This window comes from Rhodamnia argentea, chromosome 10, assembly GCF_020921035.1.
Source record: "Rhodamnia argentea isolate NSW1041297 chromosome 10, ASM2092103v1, whole genome shotgun sequence".
Classification (NCBI taxonomy): domain Eukaryota; kingdom Viridiplantae; phylum Streptophyta; class Magnoliopsida; order Myrtales; family Myrtaceae; genus Rhodamnia; species Rhodamnia argentea.
Window position 1 is genome coordinate 7,172,183 of NC_063159.1, and position 27,930 is coordinate 7,200,112.

General features: G+C 41.6%; 7 protein-coding genes across 11 annotated transcripts in view; 3 read left to right on the forward strand and 4 right to left on the reverse strand.

The window, feature by feature from the left end:
• The window catches only part of LOC115750563 (protein FAR-RED ELONGATED HYPOCOTYL 3), an 874,908-nt gene that overhangs the window by 408,609 nt on the left and 438,369 nt on the right, over nucleotides 1-27,930 (forward strand). The window lies entirely within an intron of this gene.
• On the reverse strand, nucleotides 1,259-3,937 carry LOC115750588 (pentatricopeptide repeat-containing protein At3g22470, mitochondrial-like). Its single transcript, XM_030688057.2, has 2 exons — nucleotides 3,844-3,937; nucleotides 1,259-3,433 (listed from the first exon to the last, which is right to left on the reverse strand). The coding sequence occupies exon 2, from the start codon at nucleotides 3,380-3,382 to the stop codon at nucleotides 1,346-1,348; it is 2,037 nt and encodes a 678-aa protein (XP_030543917.1). The 5' UTR covers nucleotides 3,383-3,433; nucleotides 3,844-3,937; the 3' UTR covers nucleotides 1,259-1,345.
• On the reverse strand, nucleotides 9,739-13,035 carry LOC115750571 (pentatricopeptide repeat-containing protein At3g22470, mitochondrial-like). 2 transcript variants are annotated; one of them, XM_030688043.2, is made up of 3 exons: nucleotides 12,865-13,035; nucleotides 10,643-11,904; nucleotides 9,739-10,483 (listed from the first exon to the last, which is right to left on the reverse strand). In XM_030688043.2, the coding sequence occupies exons 2-3, from the start codon at nucleotides 11,859-11,861 to the stop codon at nucleotides 9,780-9,782; spliced, it is 1,923 nt and encodes a 640-aa protein (XP_030543903.2). In that variant the 5' UTR covers nucleotides 11,862-11,904; nucleotides 12,865-13,035; the 3' UTR covers nucleotides 9,739-9,779. The 2 variants fall into 2 exon arrangements, with proteins under 2 accessions (XP_030543903.2, XP_048141900.1); XM_048285943.1 differs by having other exon boundaries at nucleotides 9,739-11,904.
• LOC115750568 (pentatricopeptide repeat-containing protein At3g49170, chloroplastic) lies at nucleotides 15,519-18,696 on the reverse strand. The gene has a single exon (XM_030688033.2). It carries the CDS (start codon nucleotides 18,630-18,632, stop codon nucleotides 16,110-16,112), a length of 2,523 nt encoding a protein of 840 aa, XP_030543893.1. The 5' UTR covers nucleotides 18,633-18,696; the 3' UTR covers nucleotides 15,519-16,109.
• Nucleotides 19,952-20,299, forward strand: LOC115750586 (antifungal protein ginkbilobin-like protein). The gene has a single exon (XM_030688056.2). The coding sequence runs from the start codon at nucleotides 19,952-19,954 to the stop codon at nucleotides 20,297-20,299; it is 348 nt and encodes a 115-aa protein (XP_030543916.2).
• LOC115750623 lies at nucleotides 21,780-23,383 on the reverse strand. Of its 4 annotated transcripts, XM_030688107.2 has the most exons (4): nucleotides 23,229-23,327; nucleotides 23,124-23,196; nucleotides 22,330-22,518; nucleotides 21,780-22,165 (listed from the first exon to the last, which is right to left on the reverse strand). In XM_030688107.2, exons 3-4 carry the CDS (start codon nucleotides 22,495-22,497, stop codon nucleotides 21,968-21,970), a joined length of 366 nt encoding a protein of 121 aa, XP_030543967.1. In that variant the 5' UTR covers nucleotides 22,498-22,518; nucleotides 23,124-23,196; nucleotides 23,229-23,327; the 3' UTR covers nucleotides 21,780-21,967. The 4 variants fall into 4 exon arrangements, with proteins under 4 accessions (XP_030543967.1, XP_030543966.1, XP_048141969.1 ...); XM_030688106.2 differs by having other exon boundaries at nucleotides 23,143-23,383; XM_048286012.1 differs by having other exon boundaries at nucleotides 23,124-23,383.
• On the forward strand, nucleotides 25,785-26,550 carry LOC115750608 (calcium-binding protein CML42-like). The gene has a single exon (XM_030688090.2). The coding sequence runs from the start codon at nucleotides 25,853-25,855 to the stop codon at nucleotides 26,495-26,497; it is 645 nt and encodes a 214-aa protein (XP_030543950.1). The 5' UTR covers nucleotides 25,785-25,852; the 3' UTR covers nucleotides 26,498-26,550.

A 27,930-nucleotide genomic window follows, 5' to 3' on the forward strand; every position in this document is an offset into this window, starting at 1 on the left:
CCACAGCAGCTGCCTATGGTCATGCCGCCTGTAGCCAAGCATTTTTTTACGGTGATTGTTATTTTCAAGTTCTCAAAATAATGATTTTGATTTTTTCATGACCAGAAAAGCTGAATTGGTTTGTTATTGTGATACTTAAGTGAGTCTTCAGGAGAATCTAAACACAAAATCAGTTCGTTACAGAGCAAAAAAGCTGATTAACATCTGTCTAAAATGAAATCATCATCATGCCTCCAACTTTAGAAATACTTGAGCATCGATCATCTTCACTAAACATAGTGCAAAACCAAAAGTCTAAACCAATAGGAGGAAACGCTGCATAAAGGCTAAAAGAAATGGTTATCACCTTGCAAAAGCCACATGTGAGTTTACCATATATGTTCAAATCCGGAAAGACATAACCATGACTTTGTCCCAGTATTTGCATAAGGATCACCACTCGAAAATCAGTTGAGAGCTAACCCCATTGATCAGTAAAGTAATTCAATAGATGCAGAGGAAAAGACAGATGGAAATTTTACATCATCTGAGCCTGACTGGGATGAAGTTGATTGGTGTTGGCTCAAGAAGTCTAGCATTGGGAATGTCTGTCAACGGCATTCATGTTCACCCATCATCAGAAGCATTTCGGAAAATCTCTCGCAACGCAAAGGGGAAGATACTTCAAGTAGTTTTCATACATTTTCAGCCATGTTTCTTCTTCGTCGTCATTTGCATGTAAGAAGCAAAGCAAATAGCCCTAATATGTAATCGACCTGTGGTGACAATCTGAGCACCCAGCTTGACCAAAATATTCTCCACTACCGATTCAAATACCATCCACTTCAATTTATGCATCTTCTTTGAAGCATCAATGGTACAGGACACTGAAAAGATCAGATTGTGCTAAAAAGAGAGTAGAACAGAAAACAAGTATCACTACCTCAAAGCATATATACAACAGGGTAATCAGGATGTACGACATAATTTATGTATGATGCAGTAAAGTTATTCCTATTACCATTTATTTAATTCAATATCACCCTTAGACCGCTTCATCATTTGTATGAGTTTCAACTTTGAATACAATAGGGACCAGAAGCACTAACAAGCGAGCACACTTACAAGTAAAATACAGAGATTTCGTGCCGAACCTAGGTATAATAGGACCACTTCCGCCCCTCCAAATATTTGCCTTCTTCGGCAGTTTGATTCGGTCATTTGTCTCCTAGATTGAAAACAACTTCGTTCATTGGACATGGGACACAAAGTGATGATGTTTGGAAGAAAACTCGCCGCAAATCTGATTTACTCTTCATCACATTTCAGATGAAAAAATGGACAGATCTCAGAGACAATGGAGAGTTCAACGTGGAAAGGAAGAAGCTCCATTTGTCACGAGATATTTAACCCACAATTCCATCGTTGCTACATCTGCAGAAAAACCCCTTTCAACCATTTCATTGACAAGTTGTGCTGCTCGAGTATTTTCCTTGTTTTCTAGCAGTCCTTTGATTATGGTGTTATAAGTGACCCCATCTGGAAAGAGTCCATTTCCTTCCATCTCCTTTAGGAGCTGATATGCTTCGTCCGTGCATCCTCCTTTGCACAACCCACGCATGAGAATGGTATATGTCCGCACATCAGGTTGCAAGCCTCGAGTATGCAAACAATTAAACAGCCCCTTAGCATTGTCGAGCTTTCCGTCATTACACATGCCGTTTATTAGGATATTGTAAGCCACAATGTCAGGGACGAATTTGGAATCTTCCAACTTTCCAAGCAATATCATGGCCTTGTCGATTTGCTGAATTTTACACAAGCCATCCAAGAAAGCACTCGAGGTATAATGATCTAGAGATAGACCACGAGATTGCATCTCGTTAATTAGCCCCTCCGCAGCTTCAAGGTTCCCAACCTGGCAAAATCCGCTTACGAGTATTCTGTATGTGATGATGTCAGGAATCACGCCCCTTTGCAACATTTCTCCCAAAAGCATCTTTGACTTCTCAACTCTTCTTGCTTTGCAGTATCCGTTAATCAATATGTTATAACAAACAACATCAGGTGAGCAGCCTCTTTCAACCATTAAATTAAGCACTTCCATAGCATCGTTCATCCTATTTTGCGAACAATAGCCATTCATCAATGCATTATAAGTAAAACTATTAGGCATTTTACCTAATTGAATCATATGGTTGACTATGGCCTCTGCCTCCACGAGCATTCCCTCCTTACAATGCGCATCCACCAAAATAGTGAAGGTTTGAACATCCGGCGTTACTCTGCTTTGCACCATATGACTCAGCAGTCTTCGAGCCTCCTTCAATTGGCCGAAAGTGCACACTCCTTGAATGACGGAAGTATAAGTAATGACGTCCGGTTCAATTCCGGCCTTCGTCATCTTCTCCAACAAGACCGCAGCATCTTTCCATTGGCCTAGATTGCATAAGCAATGAACCAACGTGCTATAAGTGAGCAAGTCCGGTTGGATGCCTCTGCTTGTCATCTGTTCCAACAATACGAGGGCATCGTCCATCCGGCCTACATTGCACAGACCGTGGAACAAGGAGTTATAGGTAACAACATCTGGTTCAATGCCTTTCCTACTCATACCTTCGTGCAGTCTCAACGCTTCTGTGATCAATCCCTCCTTGCAAAGACTGTCTATTACTATGCTGTATGTGAAGGAATTAAGCCTGCAACTTCTCTCTTCCCAATCCCTTAGCAATTCAATCGCCAATCTGGTGTTACCTGCCCTGCATAACCCCTTCGCAATCATCGCATACGTGATCTCATCAGGTGCAGGACCATTTAGAACCATATCATCGAGGAACCTCAACGCTTGATCAGTTTTTCCCTTAATAAGGAGACCATCAATTAGGGTGCTCGATGTGACCACATCGATGTGAAATCCGAGCTTGAAGATTCTGCCCAGGATAGACAATCCCAACTCAACCCGCTTTAAACAGCAAAAGCAATTCAATGAAGTATTCAGCAAAACAACATCATGCTCGATCCCCAACCAAAGCAGCTGCTCAATCAACCGCACTGCAGTGGAGTACTGCTTCATCCTCACTATACCACCCAACAGTAGACTAAAATCCCTGGCGGAAGGCAAAGGGTTTGTCCTTATCATTTTATTGAAGCAATACGAGGCATCACTGACACTCTTAAACACACCTCCATTTCTGCAATGTTTCCTCACATAACTCAAGAGCTGGTTGGGGTCGTCTACACGAGGGATGGGGATCGAAGAAAACCTTCGACCACTGCGAAACGAGAAACGCACACAAGAAGAATGAAGGTGATAGAGAAAGGAAAGGGATGATGACTGGCTGGAGATGGCAGCTGGAGCATTAAGAAGGAAGATGGAAGCACCATAAAGACTCGTTCGCTCCATCAGCAGATGAATCTGAAAACTTAATAGCTTCTTCTTTGGAAGATGGAAGCACTGTATACACAAAGACGTGAACTTGATTTCAAATAATATCACAACATCAATTCTCATGAACTTTTATAGGTGATCATTTTGAAGAAATTTCGTTTTTCGTTCGAAGAAGTGATTCACACGCAAAGATTTATTTCTCTGGCAAGTAGTTGAGATTTGCTGGATCATTGGATGGCTTGATAAAAAATGTGATAACTTGATAATGAGCATCAAACATTATATACTTCAATGAGTTTATGTGTATAGGCATTTGACACAGAATTAACCTCAACTCACTCTGTGTCCTAGTTCAAGACTGAAATTTTATCTGACAACCGAAACAGAGAACAGCAATTTGCCCGTAACAGGTCAGATTCACAAATTAGATTTTGGAGAATCTAGGCACATTTAAAATCCTAATTTCTAAAACATACCTGACTCTAGTCGCCTCGAAGTGTATAGCATTTGACACAGAATTCAGGTCAACTCATTCTGTGTCCTAATTAAGACTGAAATTTGATCCGACAAACAAACCTGACTCAGCTATTCCTATTTCAACTGAAAAAACTCGAGCATTCCGGTTGATAAACAGCGATCTTTCTGAGACACAGAAACTTTCCGATGAGCTAAGCAAGCAAGCAAGCAAGCACGCACGCACGCACGCACAGAGGAGGGAAAAACGGAACCTGAGCGGTGACGGACTATCGAATGCTTCGGAGATTACTGTTGGAGCGGCGAAACCAGGAATCGTTTAGAGCGAGAGAGCAGCAGGCGAGGACGGCGACGGAAACTCCATTGGTGGACGGCGGCGCGTGGGCCAGTCACTGGTGGCTGGGATCCACGACGAGAGAGGCGAACAAGAAGAAGAGGGCAAAGAGAGGAGTCGACCGTGAGAGTGAACTGAGGACGAAGAGTTTCACCCAGACAAAACCAAAAAGAGCTTTCTTCTCTTTTTGGTCCAAATCTTTCATTTCCGAAGGAGGAGCTTCTGAACACAGCCACAAGATTTTTCAGCTGTCGCTCACCCATGCAAAAAAAAAACAATAATTTATTTTTCTGGGTACAATGTCTTTGTCAGCGCGATACAACAAGAAAACAAAATTGGTGTTTTTTTTTTTTTCTGGGGTCAGAACAAAATTGGTATTCAAGAAGTGGCAATTAATTATTATTATTGTTATTGTCATGATTATTATTTAAGATTAAACTTTACTATCATAATAATTTTTGGGTGACCGTGAACAATATCAATATATTATGGGTCATAATTTTTTTAAAAAAGTGAACTCTAAGATAATTTTTATTTTTTATTTTTTATGGCCTAAATCAAACGATTAACACGACGGTCGTCCGAAAATTATATTTTCATTGGGATTTGCTTGTCCAATTCTTTTGTACGATGAGGTGGTCGTGATTGACCGAGTTCGCTTGTCGTCGCGCACTTTGCATTTGGCCCTTCTCCAATTAACCGGCGCCAGCCTGTGATTTTAGAAAAATAAATTATTGTTTTTACCTATCAACGAAAGATTCGAGGAAGAACATTAGGGCCCCAATGGGAAGGTCATAAGTGATTCTCGTACGTCGATGCGTGCTCGATGCAAACAACCTAGTCAAAATTGGCCATTTTTATTGGGAACTCGATGGAGCATATCTGTTTTTTTTGTTGTTGTCAACAACAGTGAACAGAAGGATCAAAAGACTGTGAAATTAGGGTTCTTGTTAGGTTAAATCCCAACACTTTTTTTTTCTAACTTGGCCAGAGTTTGTTTAAAATGTAAATGGACCAGATGGTGCAGCCACCATGCTGGTTTTGTTGCTCATTAGATAACATGAAATAAAATGACCGAGATCTCCGATTTTCTCTACCTAGATTACAGACATCAGTGTTCAAATCTTCCAAATGAGGTTGAAGTTCAAAATAATTGTGGGAGGTAGATACTTCTACTATATATACTTTCATGCCAAATATCTCGTCCAACGCTTTTTCTTAAAATGCCACTTTAGAATGGGCTTTTCTCAAAATTTCAAAGTGTCGTGAGGTCTCTCTCTTGAAAGAACACCAGACTATCTCAAGGCAACTTCAATAACTTATCCTAGTCGTGATAGTTCCCTGAGCTTTAAATTTCTTCCTTGAAAAGTTTAAAAGTTTTAAAATGAATCGAATTTGGAAGTCATACTCCATTTCCAAATGCATAGTCAAACTAAAAAATCATGTAACCTTCATGTTTTTATAGGTCTTTACTTTTGTGTAATGTGAATCCACGAAGTTATTATGTGCATAGTGTATGGTAAACCAGGATACTGGGTTGACACGTCGGTTACTAGACACTATGCAAAGCGCAGGTCAACCTAGTAGAAGCCAAAGCTTCCCTCTGTGAATCCAAGTGCGGGAGGCTACTATACCTACCTACCCGACGGTCGCCACCCGGAACCGATTAGGAGTCTACATTTCCCTATCGGAGGCCCCTAAGTTCCCCTTCATATGTTTTTCTTCCCTGGAGAGAGGGAATACGAACAAAACCTACGGGGAGATCCCTTCACCATACCGGGGAGTTCCTTCCCTTGTCTCTCCTTGAGCCTTTTAAGGACCTGCTCGGGTCCTACTCACGATCAATGTATGAAGACTAAGAACTTTCATGTCATATGTAATGTCATTGCCGAACTCTCTATTTATTCAATTGGGTCCCCTGAACTATTTTAAAGTATTTGATATTATCCTCGCATTAGTAAGCGCTAATGAAATTTACTAACATGGACAACAATCTAAAAAACATTAAAGTTGATTGAAAATAACTTTTGTATATTTCAATCATATTTGAAATTGCAAAAAATTATACTCGTTCATTTGAACTATTTATTTATTGACAAAGTTTTCTTTGCTCAATCAATTAAAAGACATTCGCATTCACCTAACTCTATTCAATAGTGGTTTTAGTGGCTTCAATTGGTAGCAGGACAAGAAGAATAAGGAAAATTATTAACAACAAGCATGGATTCTTTTTAACGGGTCCAATAGTGAGTTCAACAAAGAAGATGAAATTATTTGTATGGGAAAAGGACAACAACAGTGTAATAACTTACGTATGGCATCCACTTTGGTATTAAAACTTTTTATACGATTATTTAAGTGCTACAACTTTTAACAAGCAGTCAAGTAAGTGATATCAATGGCTTAGTCTAAAAAAATTAAACGGACTTCCCAGAGTCACTTAAATAAAAATAAAGGAGTCAACGTTTTGTTACATATACGTCATTAAAGATCTGCAACATCTCTTGCGGCCGCGGCCACGGCCACCGCCAAATGGTTGTTTTGGCTAAACTTTTGCATAGTCACTACCTCTCTCTCTCTCTCTCTCTATGTGGAAAATACTGAAAAGTCATAATCCTATTTTTTTTCGTAATCATAAATTTATTGTACTTATGCTAATTCAGTCGCAATCCTTTTAACTATGCCAATTGAATTTTAAACCACTTCATGTTTTGTCAATTGAGTCCATTCGATCAATGTTGATTTGAAATCACCGACGTAGACGCTGGCTATTTTATATGACACGAATGGTGCTGAAGTAAATACTTTGAATAAAATTTTCATGATTTTATTTTTTTATTTTCTTTATCTTTTTTTATATTTTTATGTTTTTGCGTAGAGGGCGAACAAGAATTGCCGGCCAACCCTTGCCAGCCACAACAAGGGCACGCGAGCCCTCAACTAGTGCACGAGCGCTTTGTATTCCTTTGTTCATCCACGCACGAACTCCAGATCCAGAGCAGTAGGTGGACGAACTTGCAACAGTACGTGGACGAACTTCAAATCTAGGGCCAAACGACTCGAGCCACCGTCCAATGGCCGCGAGCGCAGTTTTTGAAAGAACCCTAGATTTGGAAGATAGTTAAGTGGGCAAGCCCTAAAAATCTGGAGCCACGGCTGCGAGCAACACGACTTGTTCACATATTCCACATGTTGAGCTTGTCCATTTGCGCGAGTCTTGACGCAGAGGTCCACGGCGACTCTGCCAGCAGCGACGGTGAAGGGAGGCGCCGGTTACTGGCTCAGAGCCAATAAACATGCCACGTTAGTTGGTTAATGACATCCGTTTTCCTCCCTTGGTTGTATTTAGTGAATGGTTTATTTTATTTTATTTTATTAATTTTCTCCCTTGATTGTATTCAGTGAATGGTTTTTTTAGAAGCTTTTATTGAAAATAAGGATCACATTGAAGATTAAAAATAAACTTGATCGAACCGAAGTTCAAAAGTTGTCCCAGAAAAAAATTGTAGACGAAATTGGACAAAAAACAAGAGACAAGAATGCAAACCAATAAGGAAAGGCATTAAGAATATTCTCAATTAATTTGTGTACTGCCGATGGAATACCTGTTACTATTTGAGTAGCGATCCTTATACAAACGGCGTGGCTTAAGTCCTTGAGGACATGGTGACCGTGACGCCGAATCATGCGAACTACGACTACTCCACCGCGTTTCCATGTCCCGCAGCGACTGCCTATAGTATAGTCATGCCGACTGTAGCCAAATGCTTTGTTATTTTGATACTTAAGAGTGAGTTTTCAAGAGAATCTAAATACAAAAAGGAATAATTATCATGCCTCAAACTTCGGAAGTACTCGAGCATTGACTAACCATCTTCACCGAGCATAGTGCAAAACCAAAAGTCTAGATGCATAGAAGGAAACTCTGCCTAAAGGCTAAAAGAAATGGTTATGACCTTGCTAAAGCCGCATGTGAATTTGCCATGTATGTTGAAGTCGAAGCACCAGTCCATGTTGAATTTCAAAAAGACAAAACAATGACTTTGTCCCTGCCGTTTGCATAAGGATCGCTACTCGAAAACTAGTGAGGAGGTAAAAAAGCAAATTTACACAACACAAGATAGATGCCACGCGAGGATTCGGTCATTTCGATACCAAGAAAATATTTCAAAGAAGCCAAATCAGCAAAGACGACCTAGGGTAGGGTAACCCTTTCACATGTCAAACCAATTACTTGTCATTCCCAATCATATAAGTGTCATAAAAAAAAAATAATAAACAGAGTATTCTAATCCATGAAACACAATGGAATTATCAGCATAACATTGAACCAAACCAGCAAGTAATAATGGAATAGGGGATTCTTCAGAAACCAACTTTCTCTGAAGATTTTACATTTCATCGTAAAAGTGGCTTTTTTAAATCAAGAAATGGAGAATAGAGACAGCTGAGGAGTTGATCCTCTTGCGATATATGCAGAACTTCAATTTGATCTTTTTGCTAGAGAGATACTTTTTCCTGAGTTCAATTGATCATGTCTGTCGTAATATCCATGCGTGAACTTAGCTCAAAGAATGGTCTCCAAAACACTTGCACACTACTATGATCGTGTCATCAAACAAAGAGTAGAGGGCATGTCGAGAGGCATACTGTCCAGGCAAATCCTCCTAAATGATACACTTGAAAACAAAAAGGAAGTGTTCCAGAGTCAATAATTGAAATCGATAAAAATCGCAAGGAATGTACCTCAGTTGAGAGCAAACCCTAATGACTGGGAAAGCAATTCAATTGATGCAGTGGAAAAGACAAATGGAAATTTTACATCATCTGGACCTGACTGGGATGAAGTTGATTGGTGTTGGTTCAAGACATCTAGCATTGGGAATGTCTGTCAACAGTGTTCATGTTCACCCAGTATCAGATGCTTTTTCGGAAAATCCCTCGCAGCGCAAAGGGGAAGATTCTTCTAGTAGTTTTCATACATTTGCAGCCATACTTCTTAATCAGCAAGCTGTCCCTCAAAGTTCTCTGTTATTTGCATGAAAGAAGCAGAGCTAATATGTAATCGACCTGTGGTGATAATCTGAGCACCCACCTCGACCAAAGTATTCTCCACTACCGATTCAAATACCATCCACTTCAAGCTATGCATTTTCTTTGAAGTATCCAGGGTAAATAGGACACTGAAAGGTAACAGAAAACAAGCATCTCTCTCAAAGCACATGTACAACAGGGTAATCAGGATTTATGACATAATTTTTTTATTATGCGGTGAAGTTATTAATATTAACATCTATTTAATTCAATATCATCCTCACACCGCTTGATCATTCGTATGAGTTTCAACTGTTTGAAAAACATTAGGCACCAGAAGCACTAATCAACAAGCACGCATACCAGTTAAATACTGAGATTTTGGGCCGAACCTAGGTATACGAGGAGCAAAATCCACCTTGCACCCCTCCGAATATATGACTTCTTGGGCGCCGGGCGGTTCGATTCAGTCAATTGTTCCCAGATTGAAAACAACTTCATTAATTGGGCATGGGACTCAATGAGACGTTGTTTGGAAGAAAACTTGCCGTGAATCTAATTTACTCTTCATCACATTTCAGATGAAAAAGTGGATAGATCTCCGGGACAATGGAGAGCTCTACTGGAAAAGAAAGAAGTTCCATTTGTCACGAGATATTTAACCCACAACTCCATCGTCACCACATCGGCAGAAAAACCCCTTTCAACCATTTCACCGACAAGTTGCACTGCTCTCGTATTTCCCTTATTTCTTAGTAGTCCTTGGATTATTGTGTTATAAGTAATCCCATCTGGAAAGCATCCATTTCCTTCCATCTCCTTTAGGAGCTGATATGCTTCCTCTGCGCATCCTCCTTTGCACAACCCACGCATGAGAATGTTATACGTCCACACGCTAGGTTGCAAGCCTTGAGCAAGCAAACAATTAAACAGCCCCTTTGCATCATCAAGCTTTCCGTCATTACACATGCCACCTATTAGGATATTGTAAGCCACAATGTTAGGGATGAATTTGGAACCTTCCATCTTTCGAAACAATATCATGGCCTTGTCAATCTGCTGCATTTTACAGAAGCCATCCAGGAAAGCATTCAATGTATAATGATCTAGAGAGAGATCACGAGATTGCATATCATTAATTAGCTCCTCCGCGGCTTGAAGGTTGCCAACCTGGCAAAATCCATTTATGAGTGTGTTGTACGTGATGGCGTCAGGAATCAAGTCCCTTTGCAGCATTTCTCCCAATAGCATCTTTGACTTGTCAACTTTTCTCGCTTTGCAGTATCCATTAATCAATATGGAGTAAGAAACAACATCAGGTGAGCAGCCTCTTTCAACCATCAAATTAAGCACTTCCATAGCATTGTTCATTCTATTTTGCAGACAATAACCGTTTATCAATGTATTATAAGTGAAACTATCAGGCATTTTACCTAATTGAATCATCTGGTCGACTATGTTCTCTGCCTCTACAAGCATTCCCTCCTTACAATGTGCATCCACCAGAATAGTGAAGGTTTGTACATTCGGCATTACTCTTCTTTGCACCATATCACTCAGCAGTCTTCCAGCCTCTTTCAATTGGCCGGAATTGCAAGCTCCTTGAATGATGGAGGTATAGGTAACAACGCTCGGTTCAATTCCTGCCTTCATCATCTTCTCCAAAAAGACTGTAGCATCTTTCCATTGGCCTAGGTTGCAAAAGCAATAAACCAAGGAGTTATAAGTGAATATGTCGGGTTGGATACCTCTACTGGTCATCTCTTTCAACAATACGAGAGCATCTTCCACCTGACCTACATTGCACAGACCATGGATCAAGCTGTTATAAATAACAACATCTGGTTTGACACCTTTCTTGCTCATACTTTCGTGGAGTCTCAACGCCTCTATGATCAATCCCTCCTTGCAAATACTATCAATTACAATGCTGTACGTGAAGGAATTGATACTGCAGCTTCTCTCTTCCCAGTGCCTTAGCAACTCCATCGCCAATTTGGTGTTACCCGCCCTGCATAACCCCTTTGCGATTATTGCATACGTGGTCTCATCAGTGCTTGGGCCATTTAGAACCATATCATCGAGGAAGCTCGGTGCCGGATTAATTTTGCCTTTAATAAGGAGACCATCAATTAGGGTGCTCAATGCCACCACATCAATGTGAAACCCTATCTTGAAGATCCTACCCAGGATAGACAAACCCAAATCAACCCGGTTTAACCAGCAAAAGCAATTTAGGGAAATATTCAGCAAAACATGATCATCTTCAATCCCCAAGGAGCGCAGCTGCTCAATCAACCGGATCGCGGTCGAGTATTGCTTCATCCTCATCGTAGCACCCAACAGTAGACTAAAATCCCTGGCGGAAGGCAAAGGACTCGCATCTATCATTTTACCGAAGCAACGCAGGGCATCATCGACACTCGTGAACACACCACCATTTCTGCAATTTTTCCTCACATAACTCAAGAGCTGGTTCAAGTCATCTAAATTAGGGTTTGGCATTGAACAAAACCTCCAATGACTGCGTAATGAGAAAGGGACACAAGAAAGATGAGGGAGATAGAGACGGGAATGGGATGACTGGCTGGAGATCGCAACTGGAGCACGAAGAAGGAAGATGGAAGCACCATAAAGACACGTTTTCTTCATCGGCTGACGAATCTGAAAACTGAAGAGCTTGAAGAATGCCGGCCTGTACCAAGGCGACGTTAAGCCAAACACAAAATTATAGGAAAAATAAAGTGAATGCCAAAATAACTTAGGGATAAGTGCACCTTGTAAAACTTGTCACGAAAATGTACTTGAGTTCTAATAAGACAACTTCACTTAAAAAACTTTGCCATATTTGATCGCACTTGATTTAAGAAATGCAAGAGCATTTGCTATACATATAATCAAGACAAGAGAGAAGTCCAGCAAAGTAATCAACATCAGCACCAACAGATTCTACTTGAGTATAATTCCAGAAGAGAATGTGCAGATTCTACATCAGCACCATTCTTTTCACGTTAGACCAGACCAGACCAGACCAGACCACTCATTTCCCAAAAGGTTTTCCTGAAAAAATAAAAAAAATCTTGAGGGTGATTAAGTACAAACTCAAGAGGTCTTTGTTGTAAACGGCAAACATTTCTTGTGCCTGTGTTTCTCTGCCTTTGCCTTTCTTGGGTTTTGATCAGTGAATTAATACTTTCTAAGCAGACAAAAGAATAAGAAGAAGAAGCAGAAGCAGAAGTGGTATTTCAATGTCACGGAAACTGGAACAAAGGAGAGATTTTTCCAACATCGAGATTCAAAAGGAGCTCGATGTAACACTTTTTTTCTTTATTTGATTGCTTTAGGTGAATTTCATCAAGTGGGCAGAGCAGCTGACATGGACCAGCCCCAGCAACAAAATAAAGAACAATCTGTGCAGAAACTTTTGGGTGTTGTCACTACATTTTCTAACATCATCTGCATTTCTTGAATCTTCCATCACTCTTCAGCACTTACTGAGATGCAAAATGTAAGTATAGAATTGATAACAAATGAACCCAGATGAAGGAATTGAGTTGGCCAATCGAACCCGCAAATGGAGAAGTGACCAGCAGTTTGTCAATCGCACACTCAAATTCAGTTTGCCCAAAAACCTCAAAATGAACAACAAGCCTACCTGAGAAGAGAGACGAGCGCGACGGCGTGCGTGACGGAGAGAAAGCGGCGTCTCGAGGGGCGCAGGAAAAGCGGCGTCCGGCGAGAGAGCTCGAGGGAAAGAGAGTCGCGAGGCAAGAGAAAGAGAGAGACAGAGAGAGAGGGGCGTCTTTTTCAGGATTTTGTTTGCAAATGGCAAAAACGGAATTATGTGTAATAAGTGAGGGTGGGATGGGAAAATGAATATATTTTCATTATTGTCGGAAAATGCTACTTTCCGACAATAATTTTGTTCGCGGGCATATATCATTTCCATTTAACTTTTATTAAACCTTATCCTCAACTTATCAAATAGAGTGGGCCCAAAGCTTGAAAGCTTCAAAACAAGTGAGTAATAAAAGAATTCCTCACAGTCAAAGGCTGCGTTTTGATTTCGAGGGTAACATTGTCCTCATTTTTTGGGCAATTGAATAACTTAAAAGAAATGAGTTAACGGAATACCTTTTTCCTATTGAATCTTAAATTCAGGAAAATGATTAACTATTTAAAAAATCGAAAATAATATTTCAAGACTAGGTATCGCCGGCAACACTGCGCTTAGGCACAAGAACTCTAAAGGTTATTCCCCGAGCCCTTGGCAGCGGGCTGGGTCCTCGGTGCCCGGGCCCCGAGTCCATCGAGGTCGAGCTTAGGAGCCCGCGCTCCAGCTCGGGTCCATCTAGGTTGTGACCGAGACCCCGGCCGCCGCACCTGGGTCCATTGAGGCGGGGCCCGTGCTTGAGTCCATCAAGGCGGAGCTCCAAACTCCAGGCGCCCATCGCTCAAACCTGGGTCCAATTAGGCTGGGCCATAGACCCCGACGCCCACATTGGGTCCATCAAGGTTGGGGCTTGAAACCCTGTGCCCGCACTCTGGTCCATTGAGGCCGAGCCCATGACCCTGATGCCAAATTGGAGCTCGGCAACAAGCGTTCGAGCACCTCTTGGCCTTAGCGTCGGATCACAATGTTTCCCAGCTAAACACGTTAAAAATTAATTGTGCACAATTCCCTCGTGATTTTATGGCATTGTTTAGTTCAAGGATGGCTTCAATTTTGTCATCATTACACACTAGACATTTCTCTTGTTCTATGAGTGTTCCCTCTCAGCATATCACAACCCAATATACTCACTCAGAGTAATTCACTACTTCCACGTAGTATAGGCCCGCGCGAAGTGGCACACGCCATGTAGTTAGATTACGCAATGCTCCCGACATATGTTAAAGCAAAGATCTGGATTTCCAGCAAAAGAAAACCTCTTAAGTTTCTTTCAAAACCCAGGCCTGCCGTGTACTTGCACATGGTTTTTAGTCAGGGGAAAATGACAAAATAAGTGAAACTAAAATCATCATCGTGAAAGAGGCTTTGCTTCAGTGGCAAAGCCCATGAACCTGCTCTTCAAATCAGGATATGGACAGCAGAGACAGCTGAGGAGTTTGATCCTCTTGTTATATATGCTGAACTTCTATTTGTTCCTTTTGCTTGACAGTTCCTTTTTTTCTGAATACAATTGATCATGTCGGCAATGATATCCACACGCGAACTTAACTCAAAGAGCGGTCTCCGATACGTGCTTGCATGCTACTATGATTGTGTCAGGAAACAAAGAGTGGAGAGCGCGGCGAGAGGCAGAACTGTCTAGGCAATCACTGTTGCCGTAAGTTAAAACACGCAAAACACAAACAGATAAATGTGTTCCAGAGTGAGTAATTGAGAGGGAATAAAGAAAAAAAGGGCAAGGAATGCACATCCAATGAGAGCCAACCATATTCATCAGGAAAGTAATTCAATTAACGAGGCGGAAAAGACAATGGAAAGTTACATCATCTGGGCCTCTGTGATGAAGTTGATTGGTGTCGCTCCAGACGTCTACATGCTTTGGCATCGGGAATGTCTGTCAACGGCCTTTATGCTCACCCATCAGCAGATGCCTTTCTCAAACATCTCGCAGTTGCAAGGAAAAGATACTGCAAGTAGTTCTCATACACTTGCAGCCAAATACTTAAGAAAGCCAGCAATCCCTCAAAATTTGCTATCATTTGCATGTAAGAAGCAGAGCAAATAACCCCCATATATAATCGAACTGCGGTGATAATCTGAGTACCCAACTCGCCACAAATATTCTCCACTACTGATTCAAAGTGCCCATCACCATGATCATATATCACTTCACATTCACGGAGCCATCTTCTCTGAAGTAACTACTGTAAGTAGGACATTGAAGGGATCAGATTGTGTTAGGAAAAGAGTATAAAGGAAAACCAGTATCTCTCCCCCAAAGCACATGCATAATAGGCTAATCAGGATTGGTGAAATCAACAAACAAAAAAGAAGAGAGATTTTTATGCATCGTAAACTTATTGGTATTTCGACCAACAAACAAAAAAGAAGAGAGATTTTCGAGTATTGTAAACTTATTGGTATTTCGTCCCAAAAAAAAAATATTGGCATTAGCATCTATTTAATTTAAGAGCATCCACACACCGCTTGATCATTTATATGAAGCACTAACCAATGAGTACGTGTACCAGATAAATACCGAGATTGCTTGCAGATCCCAGGCATATGAGAAAGAAAACCCCCCTTTGACCCCTCCAAAAGCCTTATAATGAAGCAAGAGAAAATCTCCCAGACTTAATACAACTCCATTAATGGGAACATCGGACTCAATGAGATGATGTGTGGAACAAAACTTGCCGTCATTCCAGTTTACTCTTCATCACCTTTCAGATGAAAAATTGGACAGACCTCAGAGACAATGGGGAGTTCAACTAAAACAGGAAGAAGTTCCATTTGCGACGATATTTAATCCACAACTCCATTGTCGCTACACTTGCAGAAAAACCCCTTCCAACCATTTCACCAACAACTTGAGCTGCTTTCGTGTTTTCCTTATTTCTTAGTAGTCCGTGGGTTATCGTGCTATGAGTGACACCATCTGGAAAGCACTCATTTCTTTCCATCTCCTTTAGCAGCTGATATGCCTCCTCTCGGCATCCTCCTTTGCACAATACACACATGACAATACTATACGTCCACACGTCACGTTCCAGCCTTGAGCATGCAAACAATTGAACAGGCCCATAGCATAGTCAAGCTTTCCGGCATTACACGTACCTTCTATTAGAATAGTGTTATTCACAATATCTGTCACGAATTTGGAATCTTCCAACTTTCGAAGCAATATCAGCCCCACATACTCCAATGAATGGGTCGAGAAAGCATCATCACCAATAGTCATTGCATGAGCATGTTCCACCCATAAAATGGTGGAACCTATTCGCATCCCTTACGACTATAGCTCTTCCAGTTGCCATGGAGATATATTTGATTGCCGAATGACAATCTCCGCAAATGCGAAGATTCTTAAATACCCTGATAGATTTCTGACTGGAGGTGCTTATAAGGCCAAAAGCAACAGCAATTTTCTCACTGTGTTGGAGCAAATATTGTTCCTTTTGTCCCTCCTCCACGTCATGAAGAACAAATTCAGTATTCGGAACATGACCCAGTTTCTTTATTCGACTAGCCAATTGGTTCAGTTCGTCATAGATCTCCTGTGCCATTGGGTGTGAAGTGTCACCCACATAGAACTTGTGAACTGTATTTTTCACTTCAATCCAGCTACAACCGGCTTCTTTTGTAAGATTTTTCACTTTCATCTTCTTTCTGATAGCTGCTGCATCTTCATATAGACCAGCCGAGGCATACATATTCGACAGCAAAATATAAGCAGCGGAGTCATCTGGTTCCTGCTCAAAAATCATTGCTGCAGCTTGTTTTGCAAGATCAATATTGCCATAAACTCGGCAAGCTCCAAGAAATGTACGCCAGACCAGTGACTCAGCCCTGAAAGGCATTGAATTTATAAATTGAAGGGCTTTGACAAGGGATCCTGATCTACCCAATAAGTCCACCATGCATGCATAGTGTTCGGTTCTGGGCACGATTCCATGTTCTGTGTACATTGACCTAAAGTGTTTCCATCCATCAGAAATCAAACCCACATGACTACAAGAGGATAAAACAGCAACATAGGTGATCTCATTTGGCCTCACACCGGCATCAAGCATGTTATGGAAAGTGTCCAGAGCTCTTGTCCCAAATCCATGTTTTGCGAAACCAGTGATCATTGAAGTCCAAGTTATGATATTTTTCTCTCTTGTCTCGCTGAAAACTCGAAAAGCAGCTTCTATGTTTCCACACCTGGAATACATAGAGATCAAAGCATTGGAAATGCACTGATTTGAGTCGAGCCCTGATTTTACCATCCTCGCATGGATTTGCTCCCCCTTATCAATAGAGCCGACACAGGCAGCTCCACTTAAAAGGCTCGCAAATGTAAAAGCGCTCGTTCCGATCCCTCTCTCCTCGATCTCATGCAGTAATTCAAAGGCTTCATCGGATTCCAAACTTTTGGCATAGGCATCCACAAGGGCATTATAAGAGACCAAATTCTTTTCAAATAGCGCATCAAAAGCTCTCTGAGCATCTTCCATGTGGCCCGACCGGGAATACATGCTAATAAGAGAATTTCCCATGCAAGTATCACAGGCAAAGCCCGATTTTATAGCTAGTGCATATATTTGAATCCCCATATCTACATCACAAATATTTCCACATGCCTTGAGAACACTAGCAAATGTGAAATGGTTGGGCCTCACAGGACCTTTTGTCATTTCCCAAAAGAGTTTAATAGCCTCCTCATTCTCCTCAGCGTGCACATATCCTGTGATTACAGCTGTCCAAGACATCACATTGTGTTCCTGCATCCGATCAAACACCTTTCTCGAATCATGAAGCAATCCACTATCTACGGACTTCACGTACATGTCCACCAAACTGCATCCAACACAAACATCCAAAGCCAATCCAGACCGTATAACCCAGGAATGCAATTGTAACCCAAGCAATAGCAACTCCAACTCAGAACATGCCGACAAAACAGCCGTGAGTGTAAATCTGTCTGGCACAGGCCCACTCACCAGCATATCCAAAAACAAATCAACAGCTTTCTTTGGACAACCCAACCGAGTACATCTTGTCATCATCAAAGTCCAAGCAACCACATTCCTCTCAGGCATTTTTTCAAACACCTTACAAGCTGAAACCAAATCAGCACTACCCTTTGCAAACATGTCAATCAATGCACACCCAACACACACATCAGAATCAAGATAGCCACTTTTGATTACAAACCCGAAAACTGTATCACCAATTAATGCATTCTCTGGAACCGAACAAGCCCGAATAACTGCCGCGAAACAATAATCATTAGGAAAAAAACCATCTTCAAGCATACGAATGAACGTATCGACGGCTTCAAACTCCTTGTGATTATTGGCATAGCAGGAGATCATGGAACTCCAAGAAACTAAGTCCCTTTTATCACCCATGTCCCCAAAAACCCTCTCCGCCTCAGCCCAGTCGCCGGATTTTGAGTACAGACTGATGAGCGAGTTGAGAATCACCGAGTCGGGCTCGAGCCGGGACCGAACGAACGCGCTATGGACTCGCCTCCCCAGCGCGAACGCGCGGGAGCGAATGCAGGACTTGAGGAGGAGAGAGAAGGTGAGGAGGTCGGCATGGGACCCGTCACGCGACACGAGGTCGAGGTGCGAGATAGCACGGCGGAGGCGGCCGCCATCGAGGTCGGTGGTGAGGCGGCGGTCGAGGGTCGAGGGGGAGAGGTTTTGGCGGGAAGGAGAGAGCTTGAGACTGGACGGTGGACAGAAGAGAGAGAGATTCATTGCTCCTTACAAGAAGACAGAGCTTGGCCTGGCCTATCATCTCGAGCCCTCAGGACACAAGAAACGTAAATAACATGGGAAAAAAAAGGCAGTCAAACATGCACGATTTCGTAACTTCATTGTTATTTTGATGTTGGAATTATTCTCAATTTGTCGGGACACTCGATGAAGTCGAGAATGATCCAAGTTCGTTTTCAATGTCAAAACTTCATCAACCGTGTCTATCTGACGGATACAAAAGCGGCTGTGCGGCGGGTCGCAGTTTATCAACATCTCTTTCCAGCATGTATAGGTACTCTGCTCATCGATGGCCGATCACTGAGGACTAATTGTATACACCAAACGGCAACAATCATCGTATTCCCCGTTCGGAGTTATCCTTCATTTCTTTTCTAATTGTTTCATTTCCACATTTGCATTTACATTTCTCCTCCTACCGGCCATTTCCATCGTCAACATCCCAAAACTATGAAAAACAACTTTATAGGAGACACCGTCAATGCCTTGTAACATAGCGCGGCAGCCATACATCTCACTGTTCTCTTGGAGTAGTCAAGGATCCACAGGACCAAGAAATGCAAGCCCAAAGTCAAAAACTTTCGGAATGAAATTACGGTCCATAAGAATATTGTGAGACTTGATGTCAAAGTGCAAAATTTGTTTGTCGCATCCCCGATGCAGATATCTATCCCTCTAGCCACATCGAAAGAGATCTCGCATATTTCCCTGTAATCAAGAGAATAGTCACCTTTAAAGAAAAATAAGGTAATCGTAAACAACCTGCTCGACATGAGATCATACACGAGAGCTAAAAAGTCCGTCATCTTCTTACGAGTACTAGTCAAGCTAAAGATTTTGAAATAGTTCCAATGTCAAGGAAGAAGAAATTGCAGACGAAACAGTATGGGAAAGAATAAACGAGAATGCAACGAACAACGAAAGGCATCAATAAATCTTCTTGATTAATTTGGCTTGTCCTCTTCGGCTCGACCAACAATAATTTCGGATACAAATTAGAGCCCTAGGTGAAACCACAAGATGAAAGCAAACAGAAGCAAAATAAACCAAGTGCACATGAGCAATCTAGCAACTTTGAATAATATTTAACTCTTGGCCAATTAGCAAATCGACAAATTAGCCGAGATAAAAAAAAAATGACAGATGTACAGTTGAGGAATAATTTGAATTACTCCAACAGATCAAGTTGCATACTTGGCCCACAGCAAAAGATCAAATTGCATTGTTTCCATTCTATACCCGAAACAAGCAGAAGGTTTTGAGATTGCTCCATGCATTGGTATCATCACAGAAAGATTCATATGCCAATCATAGGTGCTCCGGACACCGGCGTAGCTTCTAGGAGTTGCAATGCCGTCAGCTATTTGAGCAACGGCCCTTACGCTAACAGCGTGGCTTATGTCCTCGCAGACATGGTAAACGTGACTCCAAATCACGCGAACTACGACTGCTCCACCACGTCTCCTTATCCAACGGAGGCTGCCTATGGTCATGCCACCAGTAACCTAGAGCTTTCTTATAGCGATTGTGGCATATGCTCAAGCTCTGCTAAACTTCAGATTCTGGCGGACTGTCTATACAGTCTTGGCGTTTACATGGCGCTTCAAGATAGTTGTATGAGGTATGATTTCTACTCGTTCACTGGCTAAGTAGTCCTCCATCAAGCCAGAGAATGTGGTTGTTTCGGCCATTCGTGTTGCCATGTTTGTTTTTGTCGGAAATGATATGACAGTCGTTATGATTTCTTTGTTATTTCAAAGTCCTCAAAATAATATTAGACTAATTATGACAAAAAAAAACCTAACTAATTAGTTAAAACCTAATGACTCGTACGAAAATTCAAACTTGCGACGTGTATATAATCCACACTTACTCATTGGATTTGTTATTATGATTCCCAAGTAAGTCCTCAAGAGACAGCAGTTGGAGACACACAAATAAGAGGACGCGCTAGATAGTGCAAAACCAGAAAGCCTAAATCAATAGAAGGAAACGCTGCCTACTAAAAGTTAATGGTTATGACCATGCTAAAGCTGCTTGCGATGAACTCGCTACTTCGCTAGCACAACATCATGTTGAAATGCGGCAAGAAATTAGCAGGGCTTCGGCCTCAATATTTGCATCGGGATCATGATATATACGTATGAAGCCATCTGCACATCAAGCTAATAAATATTGCAGTGTCGAGTTGTAACAAATAACACCAACTACCAGAAAAACATGCACAATGGCCAGCCACACGACGGGACGAAAGATGTAGTGATAATCAACCCTTTCAACCAATGTGTATGCGCCTTATATCACTTTACACCATCTGATAAGCTGATTACCTCTTATTTTTGCACACCCATCTACGTAAAATGGGTTTCCTATTCAGAAGAAAAGTTGCAAGAGACCACATTTCAGTGCTATTCAAAACACAGAAATAAACCTGATTAGTTTTCCACGTACTTGAATATTCCAGCTTGATCGTGATTATTAGGATCCATAGTGGAAGATAAAGCACTAACGGCAAAAACGGGAAGAAAAATATTTTTGCACAAAATTTTGTGCTCCAGAGGAGCACCACCAGATTGTGAAGGTAATTGAAATTGGTTTGACAGCAAGCATAATCTAGTCCACAATGCATGGGATGATGGCAGATCGACAAGAAGAAAAGTGGATGCCTTTGAGGTTGTGTGTAGAGAAGTGTTGCAAGGAACGAGTTGGCAAATTTGGCAAATTTGTACCGGAATGAGAATGCGCAAGAGAAAACTCATCATCATATCTTATTCACGCTTCCCCCAAAAACACATTTTATCGACTAACATGAAGGTTTTTGATTTAGAGATACAAAGCTTTGTAACCCTCAAGAGAAAAAGCATAGCGAATAAGCTTAGACAATTGCGTATTTGACTTGATTGAGTCAGATCACAACCTAATCAAGCTCATCTCTTTTATTCAAGTCAAAGCAACTGAAAAACTGCAGTATATTGAATTCTCAGACAGATTCAAGCCCAGCAATGCAACTTATCATGATTCAACCACAAAGCAAAGAAATTCTCCATCTAACCCAAGAATGTTGCTACCCCTTCAGTTTTTTTTGTGGCCGAAATACCCCTTCCCCTTCAGTGGAGAAGCATCCAACAATTATGCAAATCAGGTACCATAACATTCAACTTTATTTACACAACCTTGCAAATGCAAGTACGGCTCTTCTAACAAGCAAAAAAATAAAAACTAGGAAGAAGAGTTAAGATACAATGATGACTCAAAAGTCAAAGCAACACATCTTTGTGTGTGCTTTCTACATTTACAATAGGCCTACCTGCAACATGTCATGGATGTCCAGGTTTTGAAGCTACATTCGTTGTTCTATCTGTTTCTTGCCGCACTTTTGTGAACCAAGTTGTGTAGAGAAATTGCTTATTCGGACCAACATGGTTGCATATGAGCCGCAACTTTTGTCTCTCTCTCATCCATCTCAACACAATTTTCATGTGCCTTTTGCTAGTCAGTCCTCTTAAACCAACTTCCTGAATTGTTTTGACAAAATGATAAGCAAATTAAGCACCCCAACATGACAATAAGACAACATCCAAGATACGCAAAGGTGTTGATGCATTATACAGAAGAGGCAAAGAATAAGGGATGGGAATTGGCAAGCACTGAAACTTTTTAAAAACAAAAAGGACATTACTTGAACACGTTCCCAGGTGTCTGCTATCGTGAGAGGACCATGCTCCTTCAATAAGTCAAAGATGACCCTCGTGATTGTTTGTGTCTGCTCTGGAGGCATCTTGAGCTCAGTCGGTTTCATCTTCGGTTTCGGCTTCGTCGAAAAAAGCCTAATTGCTGTCCCCAACATGACCCTTTATATGCCTGTCTCCTGCTTGGAAGACGGAAGCTTCTTATAACTTAAAAACTAGCGAGCAATTCCGCACATTGCCATACGATGAAGTTGAACAATCAGTAATTCCACCCAAAAAAAATCACTTTTGGCTATCCCTCGTTCGAAGAAGTGAGAATTCATGTACACAGTTCTATATCTCTTGCAAGTAGTTCAGACTTGCAGGATTATGGATGGCCAGATAGATGATGTCACAACTTGATAATGAACATCTAACGGTGCGCATGATCTATGAATAAAGTAAAGCATTTGGCAAAGAATTTAACTCACTCTACTCCTAAGTTAACAACAGAAATTTGATCTGACAACACAAACAGGGAAAAAAATTGCACAAACAGGTCAGTGTCATCAATTAGATTCCGGAGCCTCTAGGCACATATCAAATTCACTTTCACAAATGTCTAACTCAGCTATTCCTAATTCAACTAGAAAGACTTGAGCATTCCGCTTACCAAACAGCAATCTTCCGAGCAAAGTAATATCTGTCCGACGCGCTAAACAGTGACGCCGGAGAGAATTCACGAGCTGAATAGAGAGAGAGAGAGAGAGAGAGAGAGAGAGAGAGAGAGAGAGAGAGAAGGTACCGGAGCGGTGCCGGAGTACCGAAAGAGACGGAGATCGCTGTTGGAGCGGAGAAAGTGGCGAAACCAGGGACCGTTTCGAGCGGGATCGTCGACGAGCACCGAGCGGGGGAGAAGCAGGCGAGGAAGACGACGAATGCTCCGGCGGCGCACGTCGGCGCTCGGTCTAGCCGTTGGTGGCTGAGATCAGCGAGAGGGGAGGACAAGAGCGAGAGGGCGAGAGCGGCGTCAAGCGGGAGAGCGAAACTGAGGGCAACGAGAGCCTATCCCGAAATGGGAAAATGAAAATAAAAAAGAAAATAACGGTGGAAAATGCCAAAAACTAGCCGGTCCGGCCAGCACGTGAAAGCCACGTGCCCATTTCCCCTCGAATTGCTGACGTGGCATGAAGTCATGCGAATTACACAAAATAAAGCCCAAAAATCTTGGTTGAGCCAACATATATTAAAACAAAATACTTGACGATAAATTTTATCGCATTCCCCTCAGATGACAAACTGACTTTCGTCACCACAGGTCACCCAGAGGCGACTAGACATAATTCGTGGTCTCTAGGCCACAAATTCTTAGTTAGGAAAAACTCCATGATATGACAAATAGCGTTATATACGGATAAGCTTTCGGTGTAATTATTTTGTATGATGCAAAACGAGAACGCTTAACAAGATTTTTAACATCACATCCACATGTCCAGTGATATAATACAAAAGGTTTTTTCTTTTCTAATTTTGTAGAGTTCGTGTGTATGAAAATCGAATGGTCAATCGCTATATCTTCCTCGACTCTCGTAACTCGTAAAAGAAACACGATAACAATTCATTTGATTGCAAATTGTGGAAAGATGTGATGAATGACTTAAAAACTAACGAACAAATGAAATATATTTACTTCAACAATGAAAATATCGAAGCGTGATATAAATTTTCGGTGACAATGAAAACATCCCGAGACAACCAATCCCTTTATAACAAAACATTTATCGAATTTTTTTATTTTTCACAAAAAAAAAAGTGATCGAGGGTTCATTTCTTTCACGAAAAAAGAATAATGGGAAAAAGTATTTTCCTATCGCTTACGGCGGTTGAAATAGTTAATCAATAAAAATATTTTCATCATTAATGATAATTTATGTCTAATTATTTTTATAAGATCAAAATATTTTTTATTTATTTATTTTTTATAAGCGGTACGAGCGATCTATTTTAAAAAATTTTTTTTTTCCGAACGGACTCCAAGTCAAATGGAGGGTTCTTTTAGCTCTCATGATGATTATTCAAAGGACTTCATCTACTATAGATCGCTGCATCTTCCGAGTCTTCCGCGCCCCAAATCGGTTTGCTGATGGTCCACGCTCTCGCACGTGGCGGAGCGGTCCACTGGTCCGCACGGCGTTATGGAAGTCTCCGCCCCACCATCCGTTTGACTTTTATCCAACGTAGAGCACCGTGCTCCAGATTTTATCAAGCCAAAATAATCGACCCACCGCGAAAGCGCACCGATATTCGTGTCGACAAACAGGTCAGGCGTGCCGTGTCGAGCCGTGTTCGAAATATTTTTTTTTTCTTTTTATAATCCGCGTTTATCTCTCGTGCTATGTGAAAGGAGATAATAGCCGTTATGGTTAACCCCTAGGGCCATGCTATCAATGCGACCTAGAGGTGTCGATATGGATTAAGAACTCATATTCAATAAAATGAGCCAAATATGGGTTAGCCTAGATCGATGGATATGAATTTTAAGTCTAATTATATATAGGTTATAAATGAGTTTGTCTTTGAACCCATTTATTATCAATTTAGTTAGACAAACCCAACTCAATTGCAATTCACTTAGCATGTGAAATTTATTAGTTTTTTTTTCTTATTTTTATTTTTATAAGTAAAAGAAAAAATTAAAAATATAATTTATAAATATAATAAATGTCCAAAAAAGTAGAATGTTGTTGTATGTCCCCGATGACCGTCGCTCATCGCCGTCGTTTGTCGCCGCCAACCCCCTCCATCTAAGGCCACCCCACCGCATCCCCAACCGTCATCTGCTGCCGACCATTGCCGATCGTAGCTGGTTGCGGGATTTTGGAGGAAAAGAAAATAGAAAATAAAAATAAAATAGAAAAGTTAAAAAAATATAAAAAAAATACTAAAATTTGTATTTGTTTTAGCAATATCATTTATCTTAACAAATTTATAAGCATTCCACGACTTGTTCTAAATATAGAAGTATTTAAGCAATACGGGTTGAGTCGAGTATGAGTCGATACATTTATGTTGCAAGAAAATGAGTCGAAATGAGTTTAAAATGTTACTATGAATCAAGTCGAGTATGAATCGGACTATATTCAACTCGATGCATTCACTTGACGTCGCTAGTGGGGCCCAACCTCGTGAACTTCCTATAGCGAGCGACGGTCCCCCTCCTCTCCAATTCAACGTTGAGGAGGAGTGGCTTTGTCAAGATCTAGAAACCAGGAAGCAGTCGCGCAACGACAGCGCCAACGGCCAACGGCCGCCAAACGCGCATTACCTCGTAAAAAAAAAAAAAAACCCATAAATCAAAATTAGAGACTCCACTCATAATTCCACGTCAGCAACAACGAACTCTCCCCTCTCCCTCTCCTCTCTATGTCTCCTCCTATTTAACCTTCAAAAGCGCGCACACAAGCACGTTCCTCCCTCTCCCTCTCTCTAGACGCTTCTCTCTCTAAAGGCGAAGAAGGAGACCCGCGGAAAGCCATGGAAGTCGCCGCCTCCACAAGGCTTGGGTCTTCTTCTTCCTCCTCCTCCTCTCCTCTAGCGATGGCGTGCGGGAGGAGCCTCAGCAAGAAGTCGGCCTCGTTCCGCCTCCACAGCCCGAGCCTCAACTCGCTCCGCCTCCGCCGCATCTTCGACCTCTTCGACAAGAACGGCGACGGGGTCATCACCGCCGGCGAGCTCGGCCACGCCCTCACCTCCCTTGGCCTCGATGCTAGTCCCACCGAGGTCGACTCTGCCGTCCTCTCCTTCGTCAAGCCCGGCTCCACGGGCCTGGAGTTCGACGACTTCGTCCTCCTCCACCGGTCCCTCGACGACATCTTCCCTGCTCCGCACGAGAACGGCGACAATGACTCCGGCGGCAACAGCTCCTCCCCTTCCTCCTCCTCCTCGCAGGACGAGAGCGACCTGTCGGAGGCGTTCAAGGTGTTCGACGAGGATGGCGACGGGTTCATATCGGCGACGGAGCTGCAGACGGTCCTCGGCAAGCTCGGCCTGTCGGAAGGGCAGGAGATCGCACGGGTCCGGCAGATGATCGTGTCGGTCGACCGGAACCGCGACGGGCTGGTCGACTTCTTCGAGTTCAAGGACATGATGCGAGGAGTCATTGCCACGATCGGTTCTTGATTCAACATACATTTTTAGGGTATTTGAATACGGTTTTCCGTATATTGAAATCGTATCTTAGCAAAGTTTCTACGTGGAAATGAAAAGGATCATGATTATGTGAAATTATTGACCGACCATATTTGCTGGACTTTTCTTTATTATATTTAGGGTTTGCTTTCGTTACTGGGACCACGTGGTGATGACCATAGCCAGATCAGAAGTAACGTTTAACAAATATCTGGAATAAAAAGAAATGGTCGATCACGTTCTGGTGTTTGTGTATGGTGCCCCGATTGAGATATGATTGAATCTTCGTATTTGGAAATAAACTCAATTTCATCGTAAATGAACAGATAGCATCCCACCTTGAGTGCTTCGGTTCGAGCAGGGTCAGCGACGATCAAGATATTTTTCTCAATTTGCTGTATCTTTCGTAATTCTCTATATCTCCGTTTGATTATGTATTTCCTAGACTGATCTTATTACTTAGATTGTCATATTGTAAAGCAAACTTGTACCGTCTTCATTGCTATATAAGAGAATTACACAATTCTCTCTTCCTACATTATTCTTATCTTGCATTTGAGAGGGGTGCTAGGTATCCATATGCTCTTTATGTATCTACAGTACCTTTCCACTTATTAATTTAAGCTTTTGGATTGGAAGTTTTTTTTTTTTTTTTGTGGAGAATCACCCTAACAAGCATTCGTGGGATTTGGTCCATTTAACTTAATATGACTAGTGTATTTTAGGAGATGCTTCTTTCTGCCTAAGCTAATCTTCGTTCCATAGTTGTATAAACATTCTAATTCCTTACGTGCTATGCATAAACACGGTAAAACTATCAAAAAAGTTCTAAACCAATCATCCGGTGGCTAACTTAGTTATACCATTTTAGTCCTACAATTTTTAATAATTTTTCAATTTAGCCTTTTCGACCAATTGTGGTAAAAAACCGCTAATGTGGATATTGGCAATCTCACGTGGTAGAACCCGCATTTCACATGGACAATTTTTTCAGTTTAAAAAGAATTTTGAATTTTTTTTCCTTTTGCCCTTTTTTCTTTCTTTTCTTTTCTTTTTCTTTTATACTTCCTTGGATTTCTAGCTGGCGGGGGCCTTGCGGCAACTGGCAATGCCCTTGTTGGCCAAAGGCTAGGGCGTCAATCCCTCGTCTAGATCCAAGTGAGTGCCGTGCTTGTTGGCCAATGAAGGTTGCGGCCCTTGCCTGCATTTGGGCGAGAGCTACCGGCCCCTTGCTTGGATCTTGGTGAGGGCCACGACACCCTCACCCAGACCACCCGACAAGGGTTAGCTGAAGATCTTGCTGGCCCAAAGTTGAAGTAAAAAAAAATTGAATGAATATATAAAAATAATAAAGAAATTTTTAAAAATAAAAAGTTATAAAAATTGTCTATGTCAATCCTGGCCGTGTCACGTAGGATACCCGG

What these genes read in the sequence shown, in the direction of transcription:
- LOC115750588 (XM_030688057.2), bottom strand. Translation starts at nt 3,382, where the DNA reads ATGGAGCGAACGAGTCTTTATGGTGCTTCCATCTTCCTTCTTAATGCT.
- LOC115750571 (XM_048285943.1), bottom strand. Translation starts at nt 11,861, where the DNA reads ATGAAGAAAACGTGTCTTTATGGTGCTTCCATCTTCCTTCTTCGTGCT.
- LOC115750568 (XM_030688033.2), bottom strand. Translation starts at nt 18,632, where the DNA reads ATGAATCTCTCTCTCTTCTGTCCACCGTCCAGTCTCAAGCTCTCTCCT.
- LOC115750586 (XM_030688056.2), top strand. Translation starts at nt 19,952, where the DNA reads ATGCCAATCATAGGTGCTCCGGACACCGGCGTAGCTTCTAGGAGTTGC.
- LOC115750623 (XM_030688106.2), bottom strand. Translation starts at nt 22,497, where the DNA reads ATGTTGGGGACAGCAATTAGGCTTTTTTCGACGAAGCCGAAACCGAAG. An exon ending in ACACCTGGGAACGTGTTCAA is followed by an intron (nt 22,166 to 22,329) that starts GTAATGTCCTTT and finishes AAAACAATTCAG; the next exon opens with GAAGTTGGTTTAAGAGGACT.
- LOC115750608 (XM_030688090.2), top strand. Translation starts at nt 25,853, where the DNA reads ATGGAAGTCGCCGCCTCCACAAGGCTTGGGTCTTCTTCTTCCTCCTCC.